General features: G+C 35.2%; 1 protein-coding gene across 1 annotated transcript in view; it reads left to right on the top strand.

Annotated features, from left to right (window-relative positions):
* The window catches only part of CACNA2D3 (calcium channel, voltage-dependent, alpha 2/delta subunit 3), a 459,453-nt gene that overhangs the window by 407,717 nt on the left and 38,863 nt on the right, over positions 1-12,873 (top strand). Inside the window, exons 28-30 of the mRNA XM_009880928.1 lie at positions 3,772-3,833; positions 4,781-4,825; positions 10,897-10,959. Of these exons, the coding sequence (XP_009879230.1) occupies positions 3,772-3,833; positions 4,781-4,825; positions 10,897-10,959 (170 nt within the window). The remainder of the gene's footprint in view (positions 1-3,771; positions 3,834-4,780; positions 4,826-10,896; positions 10,960-12,873) is intronic.

The following is a 12,873-nucleotide window of genomic DNA, read 5'->3' as shown; positions in this document are numbered from 1 at the left end:
CCCCTCACAGTCTGTCCAAGAAAGCATAAAAATTCATAGAGCTGATGCTATGAAAACAAAACTGCAGCTGCCTGCCTCCTCTCATCTTCATGAAGAGAAATGATCTACATTTCATAGAAATTAGTCCCAGTATTTCAATTGTTTTTATGTTACAGCATTCCACTGTGCAACTCATTAAAACATGCACATGGAATCTTTTACAGATGAGCTTTGTTGTAATTATCTTGTTACTATTTCAGATTTTCTCTCATGTGGTAAGTAATTTATAGTGGACACTAGGAAACCTTTAGTATGTATTCACTTTCTTTTTATTTAAGGAAGATTCTAGGCTATGTATTTAGCACTTCTCTAGAAAAGGTTTACACTTAAATCTTCGAATCCTGAGGTCATCTAGTCCAACGTCCTGCTCAAATTTGTATATACGTATAACTTCATTATGGGACAACAATGGTTTTAATTGTTCCTTAACGTTTATTACACAAAAATGATGTTTAATCAAAAGTTGCTTTGCCAGGCATTTTAAAGAGACCAGCCATGGCAGATCAAATATTCTCTAAATTACAGAGACTTATCACTGATGTGTAATGGAATATTTTGTATTCTAGTGTCATTGTTATTGATCTGTACTAGTATTTTGCAATTTACTATAGGTGTCGGATAGATGCTATATGTGTTGGATATATAAGCAGGAATGGATGAGCATCCATAAACATAGTGGAATAGATCTTTGTCCTCATCCTTTAAAGCTTAATAAATGTTTCTTACAGGTTTAATCCTTACACTGACGTTTGATAACAACTCTGTTCTTTTACATCATCAGGATAATGAACTTGATAATATTCTTGGTTTTGGCAACTGCTTCTCTGCTCTTGAGCACAATGTCTCTAATAAGAGTGCGAGCTCCAAAGGGTCAGAACCTCAAATGAACAATATCTTACCATAGTCCACTCATCTGTGCCTGTTAAGAGCAGCAGTATTTCTAACTGATAGAACAAGGCTTTGGGGAGAACAGATCTGTGTTTTGTTCTAAACCCCACCATTGTGACTCTCTGAATTAGAGCTTTGTGTGAACTCTGGTATTTGTTTCCTTTATGCATCATTTTCACCACAATAAAATAAGAATATTAAGATTTAACCACATTTAGTGATTATTTTGAGATTCTGTGTTGAGAGCTACTCTATAGTAAGGATAGGTGGTTGAAGTTGTTAATGTTTATGAATGAGTGAGGAACAGAATTTGTAAGGCATCTGCGAGTCCGGAGATGGGGACAAGCTTTTTAGAGGGTTTATAGAAATAGTTAAACAGATTAGGAACCTGTTTGGTTATGGAACCATAGAAATTAGTAGGAATTTACTCTGCGTAAACATTTCTGAAAATCTGCATCTTTAAGAAGCTAAATACTCTTGAAAATCCATTTTTTCAGGAACTCAGCCATTTAAAACAGTTTAGCCAGAAGATGCCATTGCAAAATCACTTGGGGGAAAGATGCAGCTCTATGGGTCTATATATCTTAATACTTTCTTGCTTAGAAGCCTTGTTCATTCTGTATCTTTTGGAAAACAAGTCTGATCCTCCTTGATCAGAAAGCTGTTGATTCCACCTGAAGTCTGCAAAAGACATTCTTTGCAAGTTGGTGCCTTAGACTCTTAGAGTCAAAACTAGGCCTTGATTCAGCAGGGTACCTGCCTGCTCGTGTATCCAGTGTTGATCTTGTGGCTTTAATCAGGGAATTCAACAGGAACATTCACATGCAGAAAACAAGGCATAAACTTTGCTTCCTGGAATCAAGAAGACTTTTACTCATATAAGTGGCTTTACATTAATTCTTACATCATTAAAGGGATCAGTAGAAATGTAATATGAGATTTATGCTTTGAATGCTGATATAGGACCCAGAAACTTTGTGGAAAGTTCCTGGAAATGTATGTATTTTGCCTCCATTTCAGAAAAAGGGGTTAGAACGTGTAGATCACCTGCATGCGAGGAAAGAACCTAAAGGCAAACAACAGATGAAGAAAACATGTGCTGCATGGCTGTCAGATAGCATCTTCTCATTGACCGTAAAATAAATTACTGGATAATAAAATGTAGCTGGAGAGAGTTTCCTCTGGAGTTTTTTCAAAAGGAGAAACGGATTTATCTACTTACTCTCTTAAGCAAAAACGTCCATGAGTTACAGATAGCAGAAAACTATTCATAACCTGCTATAAGAAAATTCATTACGTAATTTCACATGCCATTGTATGTATGTTACAGTATGTATGTTGTATGTATGTTAATTTCACACGTGTTTTCCTACCAGCTAACACAAAATAAAATATATGCATGACATCAGCATGTGTACATTTGCAAAAGCAAGTACAAATAATCTAATTGTAAATACGTTTTTAAATGATCCCTGCTGTAGATCCTAGAGGAAGAATGAAAAAATGAAATTTTCTTCAATTTTCCAAAACTAATTTTTTTTTAAGTTTTTTCTTATTTTTAAACAAAATAGTGTAGCAATAAAGTTGCTAGAAGTTAGGTCTTCAGACCTTCAAGGCTTTAAAAACTGTAGCTTTAGTAAAGAAGTGGTATACTAAGGTTATAGATTAGTCATTAGGGCCCAGTTCATTCTTTTTGCAATTATGTATCCTGTAAGCTGACAAGAAGGGGCTGTAGGGCACTGAACTAGAACCTGTTGATAAATTGCGCTGAGGAACTAGATTATCACTTGGTCCAGGGCCAGCAGTGAGATGCTTTAGCAGAAAAGCCTGGCACAAGGCATGCTCAGTGAGTGAGTGAAAGTATAGAAGATATGGTCCAGGGATGCAGCAATAGCTGGCAACAGTAATCGAAAGGGATGTCTTTAGCCCTTCTGTCCCCGATGCCTGCCATAATCTTCATCATATTACCTTCTATAAGAAAAAGGAAGCTGATTCAGAAATTTCCAGCACAGATAGATGGATGTGTTATCATTCTCTTAGTACAGACAGGTGAAACCAGAAGAATCAACTGCCTTTGGAGCTTATGCAAACCACGCTTTCTATTGAACGACGATATAATGCAAGGTAGTGCTAGGTCTGTTACGAACCTCAGACTAGGCTGGAAGAAAGGTTTACTGATATTAGGAAAAACATAATCCCACCTGAGGTAATGAGAAAGATATTATTTAAACCAGTGGTATCTTGATGGATGCAAACTATTATCATTAGTATACCTTTTTTGAAATTTGAAAACCAGCAACATTTGTCAAATAATTTCATTTGACGTAATTACATATAATGTTCTTAATTTCATTTTTTGAAATAAGTTTTTAATGTTTGAAATAGGCTTCTTGTGTTCCATTGATAATTCATGAACTAAAGGACCGAATAACAAGTGGTGACTTGAAATGTTAGCCAACATTTCCATGTAGTTTCAGCACAAAACAAATAGTGTGTGTTCCTACAGCTGTTATATTGCTATCAGTAAAATATATGATAGATGCGAACATAATATGTTCAATTTGTGGTTCTTTTTGTTAATAATGGAGACATATGCTATATGAATGATGTTTGCCTTGTGTATTCTTCACATTATGTTAGCAATATCTTCATGTTTAACCAAACTAAATGATTTAAAACGTGACTAAACCCCTCAATTTAATTTGGGGTGTGTGTGTGTGTGTCTGTATTATTTTTGTGCTTACTTCCCCCCCTTTTTTTTAGGACTGTTTTTCCTTCTAATTAATTTTAAGTAATTATTTTGAAGGAATTATAACACACTGTTTTTATTTGTGTGTTTCCTAGCTGTAGGCATCCAGATGAAACTTGAATTTTTCCAGCGGAAATTTTGGACTGCAAGCAGACAGGTATATTTTAAATAGAAATTTTCTTTGTCATTGAATCCACAACAGCTTTCTAACTCTTCAGATGATGATCTGCAATTTTTTTGTCACAAACAAAACTATTGTAAACAGACAATGTATTTGAAATATATAATGGCTAGTTCTTCTGATTTACACTCCAGTTCATCATCACGAAGAAGAGAACTCAGTGGTCAAAACCAGTTGCTTGATCCCATATTTATGGAAGCAAGGAAATTATTAATTTTAGGCCCCTGTATAGAGGGAATTACTTTGTTGACCTGACACATGTTAATTTTCTCCCTCAGAAAAAGGGGAAACAGCAAACCGAACTATGATATTGATTAATTTCAGTGATATCAGAATTATGCCTTCTCACTTACTCTAGACCTATCTTCTAACATTCTGTAACTGAAATATCACACAGATTAATTAACTAAACTATATTACTGAATCATGCTTGACATTTATAGTCTTCAGTAAACTCCACCTGAAATGTTCAGGATATAGAATTTGTACTCGTCAAAGAGGATAATCATGTACTTTCTAAAGATTAGGAGATGCCATTCCTATTTTGAGAACAGATTGGAACGGTACTGTTTCAGAGAATAACCCCTAAAATGCAGGTCCTACCCCACTCCTTTTCGACAATCGTGTATTCTTGTCTACAAATGGTCTTGAAGCCTCTAACACATGGGAGAGATGATGGTGTTTAAAATAGTTGACATTGTTACAGTGTGAATGCACCTTTTCTCTCATGACAGGAACAGAACTGGATCGGTGAACAGATTTAAAACTTTCCTAGCCATTTTTAGAACAATTGCTCTCAGATAAAAAAGTAATTAATGTCTACTTCTTTTTAAGTGTGCTCATATTGATTTTTAAAATGTCATATTTTGTAAACACCAAACTAGAAATGAAAATATTTTATTGGTTTTTGATGTTGTCTCTAGTGTGCATCTCTCGATGGCAGATGTGCTATAAGTTGTGACGATGAAGTAAGTAACAGATTTTTTTTTTCCATTTATGTCTCTATCATATTAGAACATAAAGTTGATTATAATGTACAATGAGATGCTCAAACTAAATTAATCTCTTGGTGTAATTTGGAATCACTTTCTGAATGTTATAGTATTTAGATAGTGAGACTTTTTTAATGACTGCTTACAAACATCGAATTAATTACAAGGTTGACAAGGATACCTCAAATATGCATTGTAATAACTTATGCTTTGTGAATCCAGTTTTGGAAACCATTTGAAGCTGTTCTAAGGCATTTTTTTACTACTTTATTGTTCATCTTAGAAGCTGATCTCCAATGCTCACACTAGAATTAGACGTGAATTCAGAGTTGAATCTAGACAGCATTTATACATTAATAGCACTTCAGAAATAAAAAAAAAAAAAGAAGTAACTTCAGTCAGTTTGGCTTTATGAACTCACTAAAGTAGCTTTTTATGTAACTTAATTTGCTAGGTAAAATAGTATTTTTAATCTTACGCATAGATTTTACAAAGAATTTGACATCATACCATATGATATTTTGGTTAAGAAACCAATGTATCACACGTTAAATGAATTAAAAAGTGAATGGAAAAGCACAGACTGTATTGATGTATGGGGAGGAATTAGGCATACAAGATACTAGAAAATAAGAGTTGTTTGAGATATTGTGTCATATATAGTTCTTATCAGTGACTTGGAAGAAAACAAACCAATTACTGATAACATCCGTGTGTTACCTCTAAGCCAAGTGAATGGTTTGAGATCTGGATCATCTGATAAACTTTGCTTGAACAAACTATATGAATTAAGTATGATAAAATGTAAATTCATACATCTGGAAATAAAAACTGAAGGCTCTATTTGTATGATACTTTTCTCATAGTTACGAAAAGAACTACTGCAAAACGTACATAAAAGGCAAGAGCCTGTTTGGGTCTGTCATTCATCATAATGCAATGTTTTTGCAATCTTTTTTTAAGTAAGAGAACTTTTTTTTTTTTTGTACAGTTTAACAGTTTTTATACAGTTTTATTCAGTTTTTTTATACATGCTTAGTTGTTTTCAGGAAAGCTCCTATCTGTATCCCCAAGGGTCAGCAGTCAGTACATCACTGTTTTTACACCCTTTTCAACGAAGCATAACGTATGGTACTCATAGCAAACCATCAAAAACTGAGCAGTTACCCCCACCATGGCAACCTGGTGTTTAAACAATGCCTTCTCATCTCTTTTTTCTCTGAAGCCATTTCTTCTGAGCATTTTCGAGTTCTCACAAGTTTGTGTCCCTAATTTTTACAATAGGAACCCACATACATTATTTGCGGTATTCCATAAGTCTTTATTTCCTTTTTCTCTGCTGTCTCTTCTTATCTTTCTTATAGTCTTGTCTTACAGGTTTATTTCTGAGTGTCCCAGCATTTGAAATAGACTCCTATTTCTTATCTTGGAGGTGCTGCTTCCCCGGTATTGATGTATTTCCAATGAAATCTCCACATCTTTCACCACCTGAACTGCTGCCCTGACTGTATTCCTGCCTACACAAGAGTTAATTTATTTGGAGTGTGCGCTGTGTTGTGTAGCACTAAGTTTGTTCAGGGCTGTTCAGGACATAAAAAAATTTAGCAATAATAGTTACATAAAGTAGTGTGCGATGTTTCCTGTAGTGCAAGTTAGCAGAGTTGGGCTTTCCTGAGGATAGGTAATTCAAAACTTTAAATCACTGTGCTAAAAAAAAAGTTCATAAATGTGTTTAAGGAGTGCTTTCCAACATTTGCCATTGTTGTATCGGATATTTAGTTGTTTAAGACAAACAACATTGTTTTAATTTTTTGGTTACTTTTGTGTAAATTAGTTTAGAAGAAGTTTAAACGGTACTTCATCAATCCTAGCAATCTCACTTCTAGGAGTCTACTACACAACCTCATATACTGTGACATTGAAATGTGTTTTATTGAAAAGTGAGTCCAGGACATAAGTGCAGCGATAATTTTTTTTAAAATACATGTCTGCTTAATATGAGATTCAGATCACAAAAACCATTCCAGGGAGGATGAACTTAAAACATCAGCAGTTACAGGAGTGGAACACTAACTTCTTCTGCATACCAAATCAGCAAAACTTGCAACAAGCTATAATTCATCTACTGGGACCCTGAGATCTAACAGTTGGAAGATAGAGATAGCGATAAATAATAGAAAATAAAATTGACAGTAAGCCAAAACACAAAGGCCTGATGATGGTGCCATCTTTGGCAATGAAATGGACCATATGAGTCAAGATATCTCTTGCATTTCTAGCTATAACAATTTACAGACTTTTCCATATAAAGATTGTATCATTGTGATCATTAAGTAAACTTTTCCAAATATGAGGTAATGAAAAACAAAGCAGATTCCACCCAGGTGTGGGTCAAAGTGCTTACTTAGCCCAAAATCCAGGCTCTCATTTGCACATTAACCAATTTTAAGGTGAGCTCATAATGTTTATTACCCCATTCTCCTAAGAGTGATCAGACATCTATTGAAAAAGAAGGTCTGTAGAACTGTTAATTACCTAAGTTTCATGGCCTTCCTTCACTGTACCTTGCTATGGACTTAACGTGCAAGCTTTACCTTGAATTGTTTTCAGCAGCTTTAAACATTTTCATCAATGGGTTTCCAGTGGTAGCCAACCAGCTTGAGAAGTATAACTGCAGGCAGTCTGGGTAAAGTTAGAGTGCTGTATAAAATCTAAATAAAAAATAAAAAGCTGTATAAAATCTCCTCCTTGTTTAGCCTAAACCACCATGCTTTTGGAATTAAAAACTAGGCAGAGATGACTTCCTTATTTGCAATAGCCTTTGTGATAAAATAGTAATATTACATACTTGATTGTCTAAAACATGCTCCTGCTGCAAAGTGTCCAACTACTTCATCAAAACAAGGATATTATTGTTACGGTAAAAATGTTTTTGTTCGGTCCTTGCTAAGAAGCAAGTACACACTGATAAAGATTCCGAGAGGGTGCAGCCAGAAACAATTCACTCTTTTCTTTTGTTACCACATTGGCAGTTAATAAGATTAGTCATACACTTTGCTAAATATTCATGCAGAACTACTTTTGTTATTACATCCATGTGCAAAGAAAACTCAAGCATTTTAAAGACTTTTCAGATACTTTCACTTGACACCAGCAGGAGCCATGTGAACATATGGAGAAATTTAGTAATAGTGCAAACCTTGGTGATTTAGAGATTCCAAACATTTTTTAATGACAAAATATACTGTTGATAAGACTCAATCAACTATCATACCTCCTCTGTTGAGTCTGCTAACTTTCACAGCTGACTTTTCTCCATGGTAAGAAAATATCTGCTGAACAGTTATGGTATAAATTAAAGCAATTAAAAGCATTAAGGCATTAACACAAACAGAGTGGTACAATATTCATACAGACATACAATTAATTAGAAAACCTCCCCCCCCTTTTTTTTTTCCTAAGAGCTTTGAATTTACTCGTTTCTTCTTGTTTTCCTGATGTCTCACATTTTACTTTAATGTTCTGTTTTCTTTCTTTTTCCTTTTTGGTTTCTTAACCCATATTACATTCCATTACTGTTATTGTATATTGGAGCTGTGAAAAATACATATAGGACTTGAACTTGATCAAAGTTACTGTAATCCAAATGTGTTCTCAGACCTCAGTCAACATTCTTGCTGTGTTTATACTGGACTTCATGCCTACTCTATTTTACAAGCTCAGGGACTCTCCACCTATGGAACGTTCCCCTTGAAATCTGAAGTTCACTGAAGTTGAACCTTTGGGCAAACCTGAGCATAGTTCATTTCCAATACCCATGAAACATCGTGAATTAAACCTCTTTTGTACAGGTCTAGTCTATGCAAATGCTATTATCCCACACATTAATCTTGTATCGGAAATCTTCCATTTCAGATTTGCTAATGTATTGGACAAGTAAATGCACCCCACTGTCCTTTTTCAGTGCTAAGTTTAATTTACAAACTGTTTGATTAATGTAGTGCTGACTATTGAATGTTATTTATCTTGCTGGCAAGCAGATGAATGAATGCTCCTGAATGAATATTTTTCCCTTGTTAATGTTTCTAAAATGGATTGAAATAGAAACCCTGTTATCTTTGCATTCCTCCAAAAAGATACAGTTTCCCCTTATTGTCTAATGCCTGTGTCCAATAATAGTGCTAAAACATTAGTGCCTTTTAAATTCTGAACAATGCTAGTGAATGATTATGGCTTAGAGCTTTGAGATATGGCCACTAATTCTTGAATCGAGGCAGTGTTTTCCCAACTGCGTATAATCCATAAACTATGAAATTAAGCCTACACTCTTTTTTTAAAACTACTTTTATTTATTTTCTATACTGTGGAGAAATATTGCTTCTAAAGCACTATCTTTAGATTAATCTTTCATGCATGAGGACTGCAAATATGTATCCTCAAAAGAGCTCTTTGTTGATTTAGCTCCTCTCCTAATAAAGTTAGTGGGAGGTTTATGATTGACTTTGGGGAGAGCAGCGTTCTGGTGTTACAGCCTACTTCTGAAATTCCACCCTTCACACACCATTGAGGTTAAGTAGCTGCCTCTTCTGAACGCATTAGCTCTACTCGATTCTTTGCCAGCATCATCAGCTTTTCACATTGCATTTGCCAATTTTTGGCTTTCTAGCAGATCAAAGGTTGGAAATGAGTTGTTTCGACTTCCTTTTTTGACAGGTTTTCTGTCACTGGGGGTGTCTGTAGCTTAGGTTCCCCTATTAGAATGAATATCCTGCATTTGCATTAGGAAATGACACTCATTCCAAACTTTTGCCTGATTTGGGCTATTTGCTTTTTTAAAAACTAAACTGCCAGCCAGCTTTTCTGCAAATCCCTCCTTTTCTTCAGCTCCACAGAACAGTACTAATATGTGGCCGGAATGAGAATCAGACACATCTAAGCGTCTCTTGAAAAATCAGACTGCATTTTCACATCTTGCACAAATACTACTGCATGGAACCGCTTTCCTCTCTAAAACTGCAGAGAGATTTGGCTGGATGTGCAGAGTGTAGCAGAAAGTGTATTTTATAATGTCTCTATGCAGCCCATTTGCAGCAGGAAAGGTTTTGAATTAAAACCAAAGCCACGATGATTCCTATATTGAAAGCCATCTTACTTTTTTTTTTTTTTTACACAAATGTCACATAAAATTCAAGAAACAATGATAAAATATTTCCAGATTGAGATCAACATTAGAAATACATTAAAGATTTAATGCTGAGGTAGGTTTTTAGCAATACTGAAGAGAAACTGAGTTATATAAAGGTTTGAGTTGAACCTTATGTTTAAACTCTGAAGCGCAGTAATTAAAACTTTGCCTGTAGCAAGTAATTCACTTGAGGTTAAAGTAGTGCGTGCATGTATGGAGGCAAGCACTGATTTGGGTTTACCTTGTTTTATACAGTTTATACGTCTGACCTACGAAAAGCTAACAGTCCTACCTCTAAATCCAGTTCCCAATTAAAAACACAGTTTGAAAAGCTTTAGGAGACCTGTGGGACCTCTTTTACAGAAGTTTTTGGTCCCATCCCCCAATGAACAAATTAAAAAATATTACCTGGTCCCCTGTTGGTCCTCCAGGCTGACACTGTGTTTTCATTAATACGTCATTAAGGTAAATTACATTGTGCTGATGTTTTTCTCCAAACACAGGAGAAGCCATCAGGAGCAACAAAGTTCTATGCCTTTGGAAACTTAGTTATAAAGAAAACTTTTAACAATTGGTTGTAAAAACATCGACCTTGTTCTTTTTATGTTTGTTTATAATTATCTTATATCCTCCCTTTCTGTACACATCTTTCCTTTGTTTTGCATCAAATGCATAGAAAATTAAATCAGATAACATCCCGTAAGTTGAGACTACATTCACTTAGAAATTGTGTAAGCCATTATAACAACCTGAAGTCTTTACCCATTTATAAGTCACTTGGAATTAGAGTAAAGTAAGTAATTAACTTCCTGCTACATCCTAAAATAAAAAAAAAATAAATTCATATTTTATTATTTTTCAGGCAATCAGCTGTTACCTAATAGATAATAATGGATTTATTTTAGTGTCTGAGGACTATAGACAGGTGAGTGGATGATTTTCATTCAGTCTTCTCATGTAAAACATTTATGTAAAGTCACTTGTTTTTTAAATAGGCAGTTATCTTAAAATGTTAAGGAATTAGTAGCATAAAATTAAGACAAATTCCTTCAACAAAAAATGTAAGTTGTTTCTCACAGGAGCTCAATTTCGGTCTCCCATTGGGGCAGGTCTGCTCTCAAACTCATAAATGTCTCTTAAAGGGCTTTTTTGCTGCATAAGTGTCTGTCTTCCATAAAACATTTTTACCCCAAGAAAAAAGATTCCCTGTGGTATTTTTGCCACATGGAAAGGTTGGGGAGGGAGGGAGGACGCTGGGGACGCAGAGCTTTTGCTTTCAAACTTGAGATAATGAAATTTTGCAGAGCTGTTAGCTGAGGAGTTTGTTTTGTGAAGTGGATTACAGTCACTGAAGGATTAAAACTAAGCACTCAGCATCACAACAGAGAGGACAAGGATCATGATTAATGAGAAGATAATTCAAAACATTAATTAGCTTTAACTAAATATGGAAAAATAAACATATAATTGGTCAATCCTGGAAACCTTATGAAGAAACCACCACCATTCTCATTAACTTTTGCCTGAAAACTGCTGGGATGGTGCGCCTATTATGCCAGAACTGACTGAAGTCGAATTTTTTTGATGTGTCGGGATTGTGAATAGGAATACCCACACTCCTACTTAGCCCTCAGATGAATTAAATTTGTTATGACTAGGTTGGTTACTGAGAAACAGCTATTGGAAAGAGCTTCTGGGTGACTTTTCACCTTTGCATAGTGCAAAAGTAATTACATGTTTCCTTGTGATCCCTCTCTTCCTTGCTCCATTTTGGCTGAGACTTTGAAAAGTATATTAGCAAGTAATAAACAACGAAAATACATTTTTTCTGAAACTATTATCCTTCCAATGTGTACTAGAGCATTAACTGTTAAGCATGATGAACTGTGTCACACAGTAGTCATTCTTTGTATACTTCTTATATGGAAAACCAATCACCAGTACTGATCTTGTTTTACTTTATTAAATTGATTGCTTCCATCCGATATGAACTAAAAATGTTATATTGCTTAAATATTGACTACATGATGTTAAAAGCAGAATTATGGTTTTTCCCCTCCTATATCTATCTTTCTATCAAATCTGTATTTTCTACTTAATTGAGAAATGACCTAGGGAAAACACTCAGTGTAGAATAATCTTGATACATTTGAAACATTTTTGTCTCATTATTCCTCCTGTTGTTGTTGATGTTATTCGCAGGTACTTAATTATGACTTGTGTAACTGATTTGCTAGCTGATAGCTGGCTACAGTCAGTAAATATGATTAGGAAGAGATTTTTCCTTTGGAATGTTACCTGATACTACCCATTACCTATTCCCGTGAAGAATATTGTATGGACGACTGTTGGCCCAGAACTAGGCTAGAAATGTGTTATGACCTAGTTTTTCAGGTCTTTGGGGCAATGTCTATTCCTGCCCATGGATTGGTACAGCATCCAGCACATGCGAGTCCAAAGCTTATGCTTGCGTGTCTCTTTCCTGGGCAAGGAGGAAAACAGCTGAGAATCACACAGTGCTGCTGGAAGGTCAGGAAACCACCACTGGCAAGATCTGCGGACTCTTGCTCCTATGCCACTGCTTCCTAAAGCATATAGGGAGATAACTTTCCTCCCATTTCATGGAATGAGACAAATGGGCGGTTCTGCCACACCTGGCATAACTGGTTCTGCTGTATTTGGCACTGGTAGCTCCGCAAAAATAGCTTAGCTGCTTGTGAAACTCAACCGTTATTGATACAGACCTAAGCCTAAGATGGACAGTAAAGTTGTCTCTGTATTTACATAATGCTAGAGTAATATTATGATAATTATAATAGTATATGTTTATTTTATATGT

This window comes from Charadrius vociferus, unplaced genomic scaffold, assembly GCF_000708025.1.
Source record: "Charadrius vociferus isolate BGI_N301 unplaced genomic scaffold, ASM70802v2 scaffold63, whole genome shotgun sequence".
Taxonomy (NCBI): domain Eukaryota; kingdom Metazoa; phylum Chordata; class Aves; order Charadriiformes; family Charadriidae; genus Charadrius; species Charadrius vociferus.
The sequence above is the reverse complement of the archived record's forward strand: the minus strand, read 5'-3'. Positions and strand labels throughout refer to the sequence as shown.